At 37.2% G+C, this 19,861-nt stretch overlaps 2 protein-coding genes across 2 annotated transcripts; one reads left to right on the forward strand and one right to left on the reverse strand.

Annotated features, from left to right (window-relative positions):
• Window positions 1-1,149: 1,149 nt before the first annotated feature.
• On the forward strand, window positions 1,150-4,399 carry RB195_026082 (uncharacterized protein; the record flags this gene model as incomplete). Its single annotated transcript, XM_013445476.2, has 8 exons — window positions 1,150-1,254; window positions 1,910-2,059; window positions 2,169-2,317; window positions 2,374-2,572; window positions 2,931-3,100; window positions 3,198-3,294; window positions 3,727-3,887; window positions 4,213-4,399. The coding sequence occupies 8 exons, from the start codon at window positions 1,150-1,152 to the stop codon at window positions 4,397-4,399; spliced, it is 1,218 nt and encodes a 405-aa protein (XP_013300930.1).
• A 5,782-nt stretch (window positions 4,400-10,181) lies between these two features.
• On the reverse strand, window positions 10,182-12,812 carry RB195_026083 (uncharacterized protein; the record flags this gene model as incomplete). Its single annotated transcript, XM_013445477.2, has 5 exons — window positions 10,182-10,343; window positions 11,423-11,566; window positions 11,643-11,738; window positions 11,812-11,919; window positions 12,618-12,812. 5 exons carry the CDS (start codon window positions 12,810-12,812, stop codon window positions 10,182-10,184), a joined length of 705 nt encoding a protein of 234 aa, XP_013300931.1.
• Window positions 12,813-19,861: the final 7,049 nt, after the last annotated feature.

A 19,861-nucleotide genomic window follows, 5' to 3' on the forward strand; every position in this document is an offset into this window, starting at 1 on the left:
GTGCATCCTTGCAAAGAAATGTTTCGATGCTAATTCCAGTGGCTCTCTTCAGAATTATCCTACCCTTCTTCAAACGTTAACGACCAGAGAGTGCAGCCTTTCTTTTCGTCTCAGAAAAGCTACTCTACAAAAATTAGATTCCTGTTTTAGAGGCTTTGCGTTTAAGTTTTAGAAGAATGTTATGAGATCGCCGAATAGCGAAGCAAAAATCTCAAGTATGCGTAAATTTTTGGATTTTGGACAAAGCGGACAAATCCACATTCATTGTAGCTATGTCGTGAAAATAAAGTATACGTGGCTTAAACATACACCATTCAACGTTTTCCTCTCTAGCATAGAATGTGTGCTCTCGAGAGAAAGGCAATCCTAGAGCAGTGCCATCAATTGTCTCTTTTTTCCAATTAGATGGATTCGTTAAAGATGCACACGTGGAAGTCACCCATATTAGTTTTCCACCAGTCACTGCCAATAAGTGCATTTAAATTTCCATATTGCTTTAAATTTCCAATAGCATGTATAACAAAGTCTATTATATCTTCAGCTGCTTTCATTAATACCTAAGTACTTCATATCAGTAAAATGACGATGACATTGTCCTTATTTTGCACAACGTATAATGTGCAGCGATTTCCTGGTAAAAGTACATTTATTTTATGCCATACGTATAATATTTAGCCTAATAACTAAACCAATTATTTGTCGATGGCCGCGCACACAACTTTCAGCTGAACGCGACTCACTGAGGTGCTATAATGAACAGCAATCCTCTCAGTTAGTCAGTCCCTGAAACGATAATGATGCTGTCGTTGATTCTTCGAAATTGTTCACCTGCTCCATTCACGTGGTTCCCTTCTCAACATCTCCAACTTCCTGCCTCTGAACGATTTATCTGTTTGTTGCTCTCTGTTTTCGTCACATTCCTAACGTGGTGTCCACTATCCTCCAAAATATTCGCCAATTTCATTCCGAGAAATCATTTTAGCTCTCGCTGCGTTACAATATTGAAATTTGAATCATGAAGAACTCACATTCTATGAGAATTCCTTACGGTTGAGAAGAACACTGTTTTCCCTGTATTCGTCCCAATTTTTTTGTCTTGGTTGTTGAGATGATAACTTATTTAATGACTAGTAATGATTGTTTTAGATAATGTCTAATGAGACTTGTGAGCACTGGCAGAGTTTATTCAGTCGTATCAACCAGTACTTTCGTGATGATATCGTTCTGAATGGAACAGAACATGCTTCAAAAGAGGTACGCCCGCTTTCAGAATATTTTATCCATAGCTCATTAACTTCCGTACCGTTTCAAAAAAAAATCACTTTTTATTGAACGGATGCATTTATGGTTCACAGGGGAAGTAGGGCAAAAGATTATGACTTTTTGGATTTTACTATCGCTTTCTCACAGCGTAACAAAAGTCTGACTTCACAAAACTCAACAAAACTCTCCTAGAAGAGCAGTTCTTTCATGGTAACATTTGCACAAAGTTATTTCACAGCTGTATCTTAAAGATAGGGATTAGGTTTTTGACGAACTCGAAAATATGAGAGTAAAAAACAGAAGTGGATATAAATAATAACTGTCAACTTCGTGGATCCAATCCTGTTGGTGTAACCCGAATTTTCAACCGTTTCATGATAGTTCCTCCTCTTCAAGTATTATGTGCATGTTTGCATAGTCAAATTCTCGACCAACTCATCTCTGCAATTACCATAGTGATGCAGATAAACAAGTTTACCATTATAATATCCAATGCATAATTGTTTTGAAATATGTGGTCGCAAAAGAATTGAGAAAATAGTCTGAGGTGGACTGAATAATTAGACTATTTCTGTTCCGCATGTGTCATTGTTCAAAGTATTTCCGGAAATGGTGTAGAACGTTTAAAACGTATTACTTGTTTCAGCTTGGGTATGCAATAACCGCTGCTTATTTGGTTGTGATAATTTTTGGAGCATGTGGTAATTTCCTTACGATGCTCGTCGTTGCCCTGAATCCTGCTATGCGGACAACTCGAAACTTTTTCATCTTTAATTTGGCTCTGTCAGATTTTTTTGTAAGTGGAACCAAATAAATACATTTATACTAATGAATCAGTTTAGAGCTGCAGATATCTTTCTTAGGAGATCTATCATCCAGAACGTCTTTCCATGAAATTTATTTAGGTGTGCACTGTGACGGCACCAATGACCCTGTATACGGTTCTTTATATGTTTTGGCCGTTCGGCACGGCTTTGTGTAAAATTGCCGGATCGCTACAGGGTTTTAATATATTTTTATCGACATTCTCCATTGCAGCTATTGCTCTTGATAGGTATGATTCTCTGGAATGTTTAATTTTGAATAAATTACTAAATTGGTTCTTTATAGGTATGTACTAGTGATCTTTCCAACGAAACGAGAACGGCAGCAAAATTTGTCGTTGATGTTCTTCGTTTTCATATGGGTTGTATCCTTAATACTTGCTGTTCCTCTTTTGATTGCTTCCGATTTAAATACTATCTATGAGGATCCATCATGTGGAATATCATTGCGAATATGTCATGAGCAAAACGATATTTGGCAAACGGTAAGGACATTCATTCACTTGTCTATTAGATGGGCTGTTAAATGAAAGAAAAATCTTACTTAGAACAAAATAAATAACCCTATAATGACTATAAATTTTCAAAAATCCGAAATATCGAGCGGAGTTAACAAGAATCAAATGTTTTACATCCGTAGAAAAATTCTGTACCTAAGATTTAACAACTATAGTACTACTTCTAGTACAGAAACGAACCTGTAAATAACAATAAAATGGGAGTTTGTTGTTTTTTTTTTGCTTTGTTTATTTATGTTGTGTTGCTTGTTTATGTTGCTATTTTAATTAAATCAATACTTGTTTATTTATTTAGCAACGATTTAGCTCAAGTTTTCATTTACAGATGATGATTTCAAAGCAAACATACACGTTATCCGTTCTCGCAACTCAGTATGCCTTCCCATTGTTCTCGTTGGTGTTCGCCTATACTCGAATCGCCCATCGCATGAAATTGCGATTCGCTAATCGCAACATATCCTTCCCGAACTCACTTAGCCAAAATCAACGAAGAAGGTAGATTTTCGTTACAAATATCATCTTTAACGTCACTGTTTTAAGTATAGTATTATGCATCAATCATTTGTGATTCTAAGTGTATGAATCCCTTCAGATCTGTAGTTGAACGTCAACGTCGGACTCATCTTCTTCTGATGTGCGTTGTGGCCGTCTTTGCCATTGCATGGTTGCCTCTGAATGTTTTTCATATGGTAAGATTTTTCACAATTGGATTAGTAAGCATAGTAAGAAGGGTTGAAACTGTACGAACCCGTAATAGATCCCTGAAATTCGCTTGTGGGAAAGGTGTTCCAAAAGAATGCTTCAAAACGTCATATATAGTTTGTGCTGTTTATCCATAATCAGGGTATCAAACAGCTCAAAATCTATACTAGTACTAGCAACTTAGTTGTTTCTTGAACAACGAGGACATCTTCAAGATCTTCCAAAGTTTAGGCAAAAAGACTGTTGTTTGTGCCAGCAAGAATTTTCAATTTCTTTTGATCCTACTCTTTACAAAGTAGAATGTCTTTTGTTTACAACAGTCATCAAACTTGAAAGTCTGAAGCAAAAAGTGCTTATGACTTTCAGGTTTCCTCTAAAATCCCCCAATCTCCTATTCTTATCCATAATTTCTATTCCAGGTGAATACTTTCGAATGGGTATCGCTATTCTCTGTCTCAACATTTGCCGTTTGCCATGTGGCTGCGATGTGTTCCGCATGTTTGAATCCGCTCATCTATGCATTTTTTAACCACAATTTCCGAACAGAATTTATTGCTTTATTCGAAAGACTTGGACTACGGTTAGTTCACCAATTAACTGAAAAGAGCATTTGTTTCCAATTCAACATCATTTAGTTTTGTGCAATTTAATGATTGCCGTTTATTTCGACCTTGAAAAGATAAACATCTGCAGCGGATCGAATTATCTTCAAGAAAAAACTTTGAAAACGAACTAAAATAAAAAAAACACACAATGAACAGAATCAGAAAATACCTTAAGCGTTTTTCTTGCAAAAGAATCCCGAGCACGGATGTCACTTCGCTCTGAATAGCTTTATCTAATTGGCAAAATTTATTTGATGATGTTCATGAAAATCTTCACTCTTATCCTTATATTCTCTTCAGGAAACTCCGTGGTGTGGTATTCACATGGGATGAGGATCGTGCACGTAAAAAAGGTATGGAACGAGAAAGTAAAACCACTGTAACCAGATGCAATAACGGAGGTGCTCCATCTCTGTTAACTACACAATTCGAACGACATTTGGAAGAAAGTGTCGCATTGAATCCGGACACTGACGAACAGCTCTAAATCTGTGATATTTGTTATATTAATATTATTTCCCTTTTTCATAAACTGCATGATACTTAACCTGTCCTTATAAAATACATGTGAAAATATTGATGCTTTTGTTCTCTTTGTTACGGTTACAGGAACTGCTAGTGATTTATTGCCGCACCATAACTGTGACGATCATACAGTTTCTATCGGTTGCTGACGAGTATTTTTTGAAAAATTTTCCTATAAAATCAAGATTAAAATTCGTTTTTTTTTCTCTTATGATATAATCGAGAAATCTCGAAACTTCTCGAATCGTCTTCAAATAAAATGGGTTTCAGTCTCGCGTTGTCATGATAGGTAAACAAGGTACCGTAATTCGTTGATGCGCTTTATTTCCCTATGTCATTGATTTCTCTGTGTTTGTGTAATTTCGTGCTATTGTTTTCATATAACGACATTGAAAACGAAGCATATGTTCAAAATTGTGCGTTTCAATAAATTTGAATGAATTAAAGATGTGGATATTACGACTACGATAACAGGGATAATTTAGAAAAGCATCAAAATGTCTTCACATCATACCTGCAAATTGTTCCCAACACTCAACTAAAAATTATCAACCATCGAAGAAAAGAATGTGAACACTCGTGAAAGTTAGGAATTACGGGGACAAACGGTTGATTTCAACAGAATGTGTCCCATAGCCAAAGCAAAATTGGGGAAATTCACTCCTTCTAAGGTCATATCCTGAAAGTTACAAACAAATACGGATGTACTTTGACATTGTAACAATGATTTGCAAATTTTCCGTTTACTTCTCGTCTCTTCTGAAAAAAAAGTATAATTCTAAAAATGCTTCAATAATTCTTCCTATTCCTAGGATTTCCCAACGTTCAAGATAGCAAGAGTCAGTTCATTTATCGTTTACTACCATTTCAACATCCGAATTAAGTCTACAACCTGATATTCTGCTCTAATTGCACTAATCTTTTTTTTAATTTCCTCTTCTTTTCTCACCATTTTTGACCAGATTTTCTTAGTAAGCCGGTTTCTGAGTGCAGCTTGTGTTGGAAGTAAACTGATTCAGGCAAGAACTATGAAATAGGGATGAGGAAATATGTTAGTGGACTGGAGTTTTCGATCGAAAACCTACGATCGGTGATAAGAGCCTCATTGTTGACTCATTTCACTCAGTTCACGGCCGCAATGAACGGATTAATCAGTGCGTCGTTTCTTACTACGAAAACTCACACTATCTACGCAATGATAGCACTTATATTAACGTCCTCCTCTTTCTGGATTCTCGTTTCAGGTGAGAAAATATTCGCTTCTTTCCATACACAAAAAACTAATAATAATCGTTACTTCTTTCTACGCACAACTATATGTTTCTATCTCGATCTTTTTAACAAATAATACATAAATTGAACTAGGAACTCCATTCACAACAATTAAACCCTCTCAGCACCTCAAAATTAACCTCCGGTTCTTCTATGGAAGCATAACCGACTACATTAGCTCGGCATGCAGTTCAGAAAGAAGAATACGGGCAATAAAGAAATATGAGTAGAAGAAATAATCAACACCCTCAAAACCCCCACAAAAAAAAACACTAATTAGAGACTTACAGCGGAAAGCATTCACTTTCATTGAGAAAATAAACGAAAAAAAAAACATTAATGAAAAAAGCTGGCACTAATTGGTGATGTAGCTCAAAATCAATGTTACCAAAAAAACTTCTGAAACTTCCTACACACTTTGTTCATTTTATGATAAAGAAGAACATATTGTTACTGCGCTGATACTTCTCATTTGACCCAGTTCCACCCCGCTGTCACAGGAAACCCTCTGCGAGGATAGAATACAGCTATTAGAATCCATATACTGGAATTAAGAAAAAGTTTATAACCGTTTGAAAACAAACCGGAGTTTGAAAACAAAACGCGCATTCCCTTCTTCTTACTATTTTCTCACTCACCAAACAACTCCTTCCAGTAATATTCGTCTTTGCATTTTTCCTGGTACTGGTTCATTTATACTCGCCAAGAAAAGTAGTAGTATACTTGTAGATAGTTCTAATGCCAAATACATAGACGGACATGCGTGTTTTTTTTCACTTTTTCTTTGACCCACTTTTACTTTCAGTTCATCTCGATCGAAAACCATTCTCTCCATCGCCTTACTTACTACTTACTTACTATTATTATTATTACTTACTTTTACTCCATCGCCAGCTCATTCTCTCTATAAATACAACACTCTGAGAATCTTCATTTTTGAGGTCCAGTGGAATTCAGCTATCGGATTAACTGCTACAATTCACACTTCCTCTCGTTCGCTCCTACCTTGACGAAAAAAAAACCTCGCAATTTTTGAAGTTGTCGTGTAAATTCTTGTTGTGGAGAACTGTATTCAAGAAAATCAAGAGTTTGATGGAAAATTGGTTAAAATACTTCGTAGTTTCGATTCTTTGCATGGTTCATGATTATTAGTGGTGATTTTACCTCACCTGCACGTAAAACACAGGTAAACCAATCATTCCTTTTTGTAACTCATTTCCTGTAATCAAAGGTATTCTAACTCGTCTGACCCGGCGATGCAGCATGACATACCGTAACGTTGGAAAAAAAGAACTCCAAATAAAGACTGTGAATTACCGTACTCCCGAACTTGAAGAACTATTGATATAAATTTTAAAATATTACGATGATCCTTTTAACCTAGTTTTACCTAAAGCTACTTTGACAGGGCATTTTTTTTTTCGAATACCGTGTTCTATTAGAAAAAAAGACAAATTATATCTATGGACAATTATATCATCATTTACAAACAATACTCCTTTAGAAATAAAGATGAGCAGATGATGCTGTCGGCAGATTCTCCCATATCTGGCTCAGAAAAAAATTTAAATTGCAAAATTTGAAGTAGGTGAAATTTGCACAGCAATTTTCCCCAATGATAGTTTTGACCCAAATTTTAATTCTAGTAAAGTAAACACATATTAACGACATAAAACGGCGAAATGTGTTTATAAAACCCAGGAGATGCTATCCAAAATCGATTAGTTGTAGAGCAGAGTGTTCACTTCAGGACACCACTCAGTACACAGGAATTGCTATGAGAACGATGATATTTTCATCGTGTGATATTATTTTATTACATATTAAATGATATTGTAACCGTTCAGCTTGTGAACTTCTATGCTTCCGTGTTTCCATGGACATCGGGATTGTACCATCGGTTTACAACAATTGTACGTGTGTTCAAAATCACCGACGAAGTGCTTATGGTTACTTGAAGAAACGACACCGCCACTATCCGGAATGCTTCAGCCTTTTCAGGTAAAAGAAAAAGAAGAAGAAATCAAATCTTTTTTTTTTCAAATCAAAAGATTTACTCGGTAATCTGCTTAACCAAGTGACCGCGACGCATACGCTTCAATTCATACGATATCCTGTCTTATCTCCTCCTGTCTTGTTCTAATCGAGGTCATCCTGGCAAACATAGATGCTTGTGTCTGAACACATACTAACAGTTATTACGATACAAATGAAATAGACAGATTTTTAGAACGCTCAAATTCCGGGATGCTTCCACGGGTTTGGTTGCCTTTCGGCGAAAGGTTGTTAAATCATGCACAGAAGGTGGGCCACTTCCTTATCTCATAGGATATCTTGAAGAAGAATTCATCTTCAGAAAAGAATCTTCAAGAATTCTTAGCAAATATAATTTAGGACATCGAACATATGTCAATCAATCAGATTACGAGAAAGAAGGGAAGGATTTTCTAAGGAAACGGTATGCTCATTTTATGTGGATGTTTGTAATCACTAATTCACATGTTGCACCATCAAAAAAGTGAATTCATTAGATTAATAAAGTCCGACTTTTGCATTTCAGCCCGTAACTGCACTAAGCGTTTTAAGAATCCAACTCGTTACGGAGACAAGATAACAGACAGGGAAATGAAAAATATTACTGAAGCAAGAAATAGTCTTTGCGCTGCCACAGGAACACTCAATCCTTCATATCTTCATTTTCAAAGGGACCACTAATGTTTGGGCATAAAAATCCATCAGGATGAACTATAGTAATGTGAAAATGACGTGAATTATGATACAGTTGCGTAAGCGACTGCGCTTGAGGCGGAGCGGTGGAGAAAGCGCCTGGAATCAAGGTGGGACCATCGCAACCTGCAGCGAAGAATGGTGATAACAGGGGTTAACACTCAATTCTAACCGCTACGCTCCACCGCACCGCTTCGAGCGCAACCGCTTACGCAACTGCATCCTGCTTCATGTCGTTTTCAGCCTACCATACTTCCACTAGATACATGACTGGCCACTAATTTTTCATCTTTAGAAAAATTTATCGCCAGTTATGCCTTTAACGCTTCATTTAAAGGCTGTACTCAGAAATATATTCCAAACCAAATTTACTTCATCAGAGGGTAAGAGTACATAGTTGTGAGAACTAGGAACCATATACAGTTATCCAACAACGTATGATCAAGTTTTAAGGAGATTCAGAAACCTACACAGCTACATAATATTAGACCTAAGTAGTATACTTTCATAATCGAACGTAACACTGATTGTAGATTCTCTCTTCCACTATCGGGAATTTTTGCTTCTTGATACTGATCAAAAGAAAGGATTTTGAAGAAAAAAAACTACTAAATAATCTCAGGAAGGCTACAGTGTGAGACAGAGCAAACCAGTAGAGCGCTCACTGTCAGCTTATTACCTCTAATTTCATATTTTTTCAGAAAAATTGAAATCACGACTCAACCTGAATCACGGTTATCCTCATGGGTTCTCGGCTTTCGTACACATCTTACGCAGCTGAAACGTGCTCAAGATAACCATTTACGTTTCGGATAAATGTTCATTCCACTCACCATTTACACATCACCTTTATTAAAATAAAATGAACAATAGAAGTTACCGAACATAGCGTTATTGAACTAAGGATCTTGAGAACCATCTTCACAATGCACGAACAATTCTTGAAATGCAATAGAATCCAAGAAATAAGAAGGAGGCAAATTGGAATGATAACAAAATACACAGTCCCGTACACATAAGAGTACACAGTACACACAGAATAATACACACAAACACATATGACTGTCTGTATTGGCAATGTGTCTAGTTTGTCACAACTAGTAACTGTGTACAGTTTCGTTAGCTAATATATTATGATAACACATCCAAGTAGTCTAGCAAAATTATTTTAAAAAAAAACGACAATATTAAAAACGGGGAAAGCAGAGCTTCACGTATTAATTGGAGAAAGAACAGTAGATTGCGGTTCTAAACAACGTAACAAAAAAAAATAATAAAAATACATTAATAACGAGTGATTCGCATCCGCTACGGTTACTGCAAGAAAGAGTGAGATGAGAGAATTCACATAGGCCTACATATTTCCAGGCTCTTCAAATGAAAATATTTTCGTGCTTAATGTAGAAAAATCCCCGACACAACTTCTACCTTAACTAATATTAAAATCTTATTTAAGACCAGCTCATACATTCTCTATAGCTTTAAAAAAGAACGACAGATCTTTCTCTGTACAAGATTTTACATGGGACACTGTGAAAGCTTTTTAAAGAAAAGATCTGCAACTACATGTAAATACCGGGAACGAACACCTCAACAAATACAAATTATACAAAATAACTAAAATGTATCAGATGTGTCGATTGCTCAAAATTATCGCTGAGTTCCCGCAGCATTAAAAATGAAAACGAAGTAATAAATACTATAGGAAATGGGAAGAGAAGTCTTCTTAGGCGAAAAGAACCACTTTACGCGTAGTATCCAGCGTAACGGACTTCACGTGAAGCACGGCAGAGGATACACGAGAAGATCAGGGAGCATATCTCGATTGCCAGCAGTATGAACGCGATCACAACGATAACTTCGCCGGAAGACTCGATCATATGCGATATACGATCGAAGCAGTCAGGCTGAAAATAACTTTCTTTACATTCATTTTACTTTCAATTTACATGTATTATGACCTATAGATCACCATCCTGACTATTTTCATACAAAGTCGCTCCTATATTTTAACATCTTGAAAATACGATGTAACACGGCTGGATTACGGTACCGCTAGCAAATAGAAGGATATCCACATCGCCTCTACTCGCAATTCGAAAAGAAACGCCTGAGAGAATTCTGAGTACAAAACTCCCACAAACAAACTGGAAAGTTACCAAAGCGTCCGTAACGCTCAAGAAAAGCATGAACGTCCACAAAGAACATACGGACGTGTGAATAGACTTGATTCAGCTGTCAGGTGACATTTGTTTGGAGTCATACATAGAATTCCAACAGTTTTGAACGATTGGCGCTAATTCACATACGACCTATAGATCCTTTTCACAAAAAAAAACCTTATCTCATGCCTATTACTTATATTCTCATCTTTCCATTCAGAACTTCAATGATCGTTCGTTCATGAACGATATTTCTCAGCAGAAAAAAAAATGGCTCAAATACGATTAGTTCCCTCATTACTTTGCCAATTTTCAGTTGAGGTAAAAAAAGAGCTAGTTCTTGTAAGGGAAAATAGTGACCCCATCCAGGCAAACGAAAGCCTGCTCTAACAACTTCAAGACTCTTCTCGCTCCTACCTCTTCAGTTAGATTGAGATTACAAAACGGGGAAAAAAGATTTGAAATCATCTTTCCAGCTGTACACAATGTAACGAAAATCCATCTAACACATAAGTAACAGCTAAAGTCCATTCCTTGGGAGAAGTGATGTTTCTTTGCCGGATATCTGACGAATAAATCAGTGACACTTGTTGCAAGTCTCTCCCACTCCCTTAACGATACAATGCCAGCCATTCGCAGAAAATTTATGATGCTGTCATTTCTGGATATGACACCCAAGGCTATAATAGACTAAACTGCCACCTCGTCATAAGTTGAAGTCTATTCATTTCAGCTACTGTTCACGGAATCACATTATATACACCCACATTTGTGCTTCAAAAGAAGGAAAGACAGATATAGACGTGGATTTGGAAAAAAATTACCATTTGATACTGCTCGGGCGTACAAATTTTATCGTCAATATACGCTTGTTTGGTGGAGAAGGTAGCTCCGCAGCAATTGAAAAGGTCCTGGATTGGTTTGAGGCTTTTTCGCATCTCTTCCGTACGCGAAGATGACTCCATAACCTTAAAGAAAAGACATCTATATTAGTACATCTGGACGCAATTAGTTAATTTCCAAACAAAAAGAGAGTTCTAAAACCTTCTGCACAGCTTCAACAAATTTGTCTCTGTTTGACATAGCGAAGACCGTCGCGCCGAGTTCAATAGCCGTTAGGATCAAAACTATGAAGAAAAACTGAAATAGATAGTATTTTCTGAAGTTACTGTTCCAACAAATGCAACTGAACGCGCTTTTTCTTTTTACTTACCAATCCTAAAAGTATAGGACTTTCGCATGCTGCGCCACAGCATCCCAGAAAACCAACAAAGAACAGGAGTGCACCAACAGCTACTAGAATCCATAGCGAAGCTTGATACTAAAAGAAAAGAAATTGAGGGCAAACAGTAGAAGAAACTTATTTTAACTTTTATTATTGTTTAAATTAAACAAAATTGTTTTATTTATGCAAATAACAATGCACGAAAATATTTCGTGCCCAATTTTAATACGAACGCTTCCTAGAACTGTCACTGGTGTCGATCACTGCCAAAAGATTTTCGCCGCCACAAACTCATTAACCCGTAGCATAATTGTGATTGCTTAAAGAAGAATGTGGATTTTAGTGGATTATTTTGCATTTTCTGCTGAGAAACATTTTTGTGAATTTAGAGCATGAATTGAGGACCATTAGAGAGAAAAAAAAAATATATGAACGGAATATTCTTCATCTTTGTAAAAATTCCATGATGCTACTTTCCCCTTAAGCACTCTCAGAAACGGCACTCCTTTTTTCCATCCTGTAAAAACCATTTACGGGGAGACAATAAATCCCTGTAGAATTAGAAGAAATGGCGAAGATACTTTAGTATAGAAAAACGACATAATTAAGGTTAGCGCAATACGCCCGAATCTCTCGAGAGGTTCTCAGTTCTCAAATATCGGTCACACTCAGTCGCAGCAATGCTGATTAGGCTCATAATAAGCACATATCTACTGTAGCACATATCTCCCCACAGTTACGTTACAACGACGAAAAACTGAAAATGGAAACAAACGGAGAAAAACATCGCTTACCTTAGCGATTTCATCAATATGTGTATGATCAGCCCCGTCCACTTTACGTACGAAATCAGCAAGGTGTGATCCGAAGTTCTTGTCCAGATTTGCCCAAAGCGAGAAGCCGAAAATAAGCGCTCCAAAGATACAAATGAGCAGGTTCACAAGGAAGAATAAGAATTTGACGCAGGAATTCGCACAACCATACACCATATTCTCTGAAAATATGAGAGCACGAATATCGGGAACTGATATGAGCACATCAGAACCATCATAACAATCTAAACGGGCGTACTTTTATGAGAATTTACCACAAATCAATTCTATCGATGTACTTATCACAGCCAGCAATTCTGGCAATGTCTTTACCGAATAAATCTAAAGAGCAATAACAGAGATGTGACACAAGTGTTAGTTTTGTAAATACGACCCAAAGACTGATGCTGTTACATAAGCGGGTGAGCGTTAAAGCGAATGGTTGCGATCAAGCTGGGACCCTCGCTAACTTCACTCCTCATCTCTGCAGTACGAGTGGAGCTAGTGATGTTCCCAGCTTGATCACAAACGCCTGCGCCAACGCATTTCCATACACTACTGATATCATGTATGGAAATGTTCAGACGAAACTAGAAAACGTAAGATTTCCGAAAACGACTCAAAAATGCAGAAACTGAACTATTCGAGAGCGTTTTCATCGAACATGAAGACCAATTCTATGCGTAAATCAGGAGAAAGCTATCGCCACTTTCTCCGAAAGAGGACAACAAACGCATGAAAACGACAGGAAGTTCCATAACTCTTGCGAAGGCACGCCAACAATAAAATTCCCTATGAAATCTACGGACATTTAAAAAAAGAGTTTTGTGTTTCTCTATTGTGATGCACACAAAGGATAGATATACGGCTTCTAACTACTGTTATTGGTAAGATTCACCAGAGTGAAAATTTCTAGAATTAACGAAAGACTATACAAAAGTGAGAAGTATGTGATATGTATCCCAATAATACGCACAGCCGGATGAACGTATTCCTGAATCTCAAGTATATCAAGAATTATTTAGAAAAGAAAAGAACACGACAGAAGTCGACGACTTCCTAGTTTATGATTGTTGAACATTTCCTGTGGATGATCGTCACGGTAGGAACAATAAAAACAGGAGAATAAGAGGTCAAAACAATTTGGAAAGTGAGAAGTTCACGATCTGAGGACATTAATAGCATCTAAATACAGGTTAAAAACGAATATTCATAAGAGTCATCCGCTGAAAACCAGCTGCGTCAAAAATTTCCTTCTGTTGTAATCACAACCAGGCTTGAAATTAGATTTTTGTCGATATGGGATGCTCTATGATCATATCTGCTCTCTTTTTTTTTACAGTGACTCCAAAAATTATCATAACAAAGCAATGAAAGACCACGATATTTCACATTGACTGGGATGCTCTATTCGATAGATAAAAATCGGGAAATTTCAAAATAGAATATCTGAAACGTAAAAATAGAGAAGCAGAAAAACATCAATGCGAAGGTGCGAAGCAGCCGCAGCCCTTCAAAAACATAATGGATAACTCCACAGAAACAGAACTGAATTCTGCACCTTCCCCTAGATTTTTGAAGAAAGCAAACAACATATATCTTTCGTACGCTTTTATATGTATGAACGAACCGGAAACGAGCCCAATCTAATACGGCGCTCTCAAAGAAATAATTCTAAGAGCATGCGAGTTATGCGAATTATCTTCGACATTCTTCAATGCAATATTTATCGAAGTTTATACAACAAAAGAATATAACTAAGCACATAAATCAACGAAACATCGGGCGAATACGACAACATTTTATGTGATTGCAAGTCGACGGTGTCCGTTTACTAGTGAAGCAAATAGACCGTGAGTTGTTATCTAATCAGCACGTTCGGCCGCAAATTGATATTGTAATACTTTCTAAGCTCAGGATTGTTAAAAAATTGTCTAAGGAAACAAACCATGCAGCTGCAAGGATAACGGATGCAAAAACTTATTATATTAATGACGATTCGAAGTAGAACAGCTGCTGTTTCTAAAGCTACAGTTTGGTAGAATGAACGATAAAATCATACGCATTTTCAGCTTTCTTCATCTTTTAAGCTTCTTGATTTTTTTTTTGAAGCCGATGGCATTCAGAAGATTTTAAAAAAACCTATGAATTACTCATAAGTGACTGATTTTGCCACGAAAAAGCTTTAATACCATGTACAAACATGGGTGTGCTACTTAGTATCAAAAGATAATAGATTATTTCGAAATGCCAGACATCATAGACAGGGGGAGGATCCTAGATGACAATCGAAGTCCCGAAACGGATTCAAAATGCAGTTTCTTTTTTAGAAAATTGTCTTATGATTACAGTACAAAGAGAGTTGAACCTTATTTCACATACTCCAGCCACTTCATAGCGAAATAGTATCCTGTCCTATTTTACGTGACTTACTTATCGTAAGTAATGACCTTGGGAACAACTAGATTACAGTCGCTTTTCTCAATCGGAAAACTGGCAATTTCATTTCTTACCATGAATTTAATAGATTTCTAATCGATCTAGTGCTAATCTTCTCTAATGACAACCATTATTGCCAAGAGTTCCAGAGATTTTTTAAGAACTAGCATTGAACCGCGATGGTAAGCAGAAGGACATAGGTACAAATTACAAACAAGGAGTAAATTTAAGTGCATCTCATCTGTATTTCGACTCTAAAGGCGGAGAAGACGATTGCGTTATGAGCACAAAAATGTACTTAAGTTATCGTTTCGCACTTTACACAACGAAAACAACGAAAGCAAACACTTCAAGACCTATATTCATCTTATATCTCTGCTCTGAATGAAGGATATTTCATTGCACAAAGAAAAACGCAGAAGGGACTTACAGCTTTACCTAAAGTAGTTCATATAGGGCTATTAACGCTGACGGTCAAGGTCGCATAGGGGTGAAGTGAACAGAAGCGAACACATAGCAAGATATGCTATCAATTTTTGAATTAACAAAAAAATAACGAAGATAAAGATAAATAAGAAGCCATAGTATTCCAAAACAGTGAATAAAATAATTCAAAAATGTTATCATAAATGGCAATACATCCAAAATCTACGGACACAAGCACACTACTCTTCTCTCCTAAAAAGGACAGAAAAATCCTCATGTCACTCCTTACAATAATCTTCCAACTCTTCCAAAAAAATCCACTATTTTTCTAATTTTTATAAGGAATAAAAGCATGCGGCAGCTTTTACGCGCACAAACATTTCTAATTCAGGAATGAGCTTTCCTTGTTGCATATGTAAACTGAAACGGCAAAAAATGTGATTTATGTGAAACTCATTTGTGGAGACAACGAGTAGCAGATAAAACAACCACATCGAAATTCGTCGAAGGGTTTGGTGTAGTAAAATCTCACTTCAGGCGTATTTCGAATGAATTTCGATAGAAATAATTTCAAAAACGAGGTAAACGAGAGTTCCACCGAAAAACAGAAGAAGAAGTGAAAACTATGCTACACATGCATGACGAAAGCTGAACGATTATAAGACGAATTTGCTCGATTGACAGAATAACGATAAAAAAAACTACTACTACTACTACTACTACTACCACTACCACCAATTAATTACACGTCACGTGAATGGTATTGATAACGAATGTATGGAAATAAAATGACTCCATGTATGACTAGCTGCATATTTGTGTACACACACGGATAGAACGAAACTGGCGCAGATTGTTTGGAGCAAAATTGTAACGTTAGAAAAAGAACGTTGATGGTTACACAAATGAAGGAAAAAAAAGCTTTCAGCGAAAATGCATGTTCGCTAAAGAGAACCTTTGATGAACTGTCTAAACGCGAGAGTTTAATTTACCACTGATCTCTTATAACTCTAAAATAAACTCCGCTTTTAAAACGCTCAAAATCTCAAAAAAAAAACTCAACAATTTTTGCGACAATAAGACAAATGCGAATGATCTTCACATCTCCATGTAACTTTGTTTTAATAGTTATGTTTTTAATAGTTAATAAGTGGGAAAAACCACCAAGTCAAAAATACGCCATATCCAGTTTCTGTCGTTTACGAAAGTGAGTTATTAGCATTGGTAATGCGGTAGACTTATTTAAGGAAACCAGATGAATATAATTGCTGTGCAACCTAATTATAGACGATGAAAAAACGGATAATGGAATGTATGATAGAATACTGGAATAAAACAGGTCGAAACTGAATAAATTACGCCTATAAATGAGCTTTTCTCGTTTCTTTTTGAGATATACATGAAGAAAAAAAAGGGAGAGGACAAAAAGCTACGTGAAATGTTGACCATTGCGCACACGTGTGAGTCAATACATGTACGGAGATAAATTGAACGAGCTTCTGATCAAACTTTGCGGAGCATAAAAGAGCCGAAACGCTTTGTAGGTGAAAAAAACGAGCACAGAGTGACGGCTATACATTGAGTTAAGCGACCATCTCAGCTAGTGTACACATCAACCGATGGATCACCAGCAAAACATGCTGAGTTATGCTCGTGTACTGTGTGCTCAAGTGCAAATCATAGTGTTAGATCTATGGTGAAAGTAAACAATTCATGAATAGCCACGCGTTAGCCTTTCGTTTGCTGCCTCGAATAGGAGGAGGACTGGAAGCGTGAAGTTTGGTGGAACGCTAACGCTGTTGACCAACATAGCACGTCCGTTATTGCATGGAAAACAATCGTGATGACTATGGATAAAATGCGGTGATCAACAAACCTTACAGAAAAATCACAAGTTTATTGCTCAGAATAGAAATAACATAGTTGCTGATAACTACATCAATACTTCACCCAAATTCTCATTTTCCCTTGTCCGAGAATTCCGACGTCTTCTGGCAGTAAACACAAAGAAAACGTTCGAATGCACGTCTGAATATTGAGTGCGCCACTAATTTCCCGCATACATTACAATCATGAAAACAACTAGGGACGCATGATTTGCATTTGTAGATCTGTAGGTTCGTAAGAAGCGTAACGATGAGTTGGCATAGCCGGCCGGTTGGAAGTGTTGGTCAGTCATAACGCATAATCCAAGAGCGAGGTATAAGCTTGGACAGCAGAGAGGAGAGAAATGAGTGTCTTGTTATGAGGAGCGACGAAAGTGTTGTTTGTCGGCACTCATGCATGTTGGAATATAAAAAGGTGCGAAGGTCATTCCCACTACCTCCCTATCCATAATGACGCCTACCGGTATCGATTCGTTGACCAGGTTGACCAAGCGTAGATGACTCAACGCGTACCAAACCCGTTCACAAATAGCAACCAATTCAATTTGAAGTTCTCTAAGGGTTGTTCACCTACATACAAAGTGATAATAAGGAGAATGAGGAAGTGAAAGTGCTGGAAGAGTTCCATGAATGACGAGGTCGGCAGACGGCTATCGACAAGATACAAACACAAGATAAGACTCACTCTACTCGCTGCACACACATACACACACTAGCAATCCATCAGGCGCCGATGTGCTAATCATGCTAGTGGCACAGTGTTGCTTAAAATTGAGGCTGGAAATATTTGGAAAATGGATTTTCACTTCAGAGGTGCTCACGGGCTCACGGAGCTGTCGCCGCCGCCCACTTAGAGCACACGTCCATCATCTAGAAACCTTAGACTCGGCTGCAAAATAGCACAACATTTGTAAAGTGAGAGCAAGAAATTTTGTCTAGACGGCAAGAAGAGAGCAGATAGCTGTCAATTCAATGACAGGGTGAGGGAAACATTGTACAAGATAAGATTTCTACTATACGAATATTACAACGTATTAGGCATATGCGTAGCTTTTCTTTGATTTTCTGAAAAAGAAAGATTGGACAAGTTACGAAATATATCAAATATTCATTTATGATATCTATATACAAGAATTTAAATTCGTTTTTAATCAATTTCCCAATACACCTGAGAAAACGAAAGCGAAAAATATGTGTTCACGCGCAATACTTTGTCGCAAACTTATAAATAACCGAAACCTGTTCGATCCAATGTCCACTGTATGTAAAAGATCAAAGAAATTAGAATATTTTTGAAAATGAGACTCTTAAAAAATTCATCTATTCTTGTTTGTAGCTTTGTAGGTCGAAAAACTAGAGAAATAGAGTACTGACCAGAAAAAGAAAAGCCCTTTCTTTTTCTAGTTGAGATATTTACCATTTAAATGCAACCTCTCGCAAACTAACAACGAAACATTACGGGTTCGAATTTCGAAGCAAGTGTATGAAACACAAAAAAGTTTGCGTAAAGTCATGCTGGAAAAGAGCTACATACCAATAGAGGCTCAGCAGAATTATCTTACATATAATTACATACTGTAATGGGTTTTTTTTCCCAATAGAGGCTCAGCTTTAAGGCCACGAATCTGTGGTGGTGCAGATTTAGGGGGGGTATCTTATAAGGATGGAAGATTACGGAGAGGGGATCCACTTCGTAATTAAAAACGGCCCGGAAGATACGGCTTCATTTTTTGGCGCACCATTTTGTACAAAAGGTTCTATTGGAGGCAGTCGTGCGCGGCGCGCATCTTTAAAGCTTTACGCAATTAGAAAATGGACGGAATCCCCCCCCTCCCCACCCCCCCCCCTAAAAACCCCCCCAAATCGTTCGGTGCCTTTAAAGCACACCGAAAATAAGCAGTTCTTTTCGAGCACGAAAACTGATTGGAAGGTACTGGAAGATTGAAACTACTCTAACAGATGCCGTGGCTGAAACAAACTAAAAGAAAAAAACGCAGCATACTGTGTTCTGTCCGTAAAGGAACTACGCGACCGGGCAGAATTACTGATGTCCCAAGAATAGTTGAAAATAGTTGAGAATGAGAATATGTTGTATGTTGTTGAGAATAGTTGGTTGAAAAGTGAAAGGAATTTTTCTGGGGAAGATGAGACCTGAAGATTTTCGAATATCAATTTTACATTATTCATTGTCTAGAGGAAAAGACTTGTAAAGTCTGAGACAGAAAAGGAAAAAATATCATGATCAACCGAGCTAAATAAATAATTTTCGTAAGAATATGCTACGCTACTAGAGCTTCATGGAGCATTGTAGAATATTATAAAGCACACAAGAGGAAGCGAATGAATAAAATAGTGGTGCCGCATTCGAAATGTGACCGCGAACTCGCAGTCTCACTCACTCAGAACGAACGAGCCATCTCTCGGCCACTTCTAGCTGTGCGCCAACCGGTCGAAGTGGTCATGGACCTAAATGTT

This window comes from Necator americanus, chromosome X (genome assembly GCF_031761385.1).
Source record: "Necator americanus strain Aroian chromosome X, whole genome shotgun sequence".
NCBI lineage: Eukaryota > Metazoa > Nematoda > Chromadorea > Rhabditida > Ancylostomatidae > Necator > Necator americanus.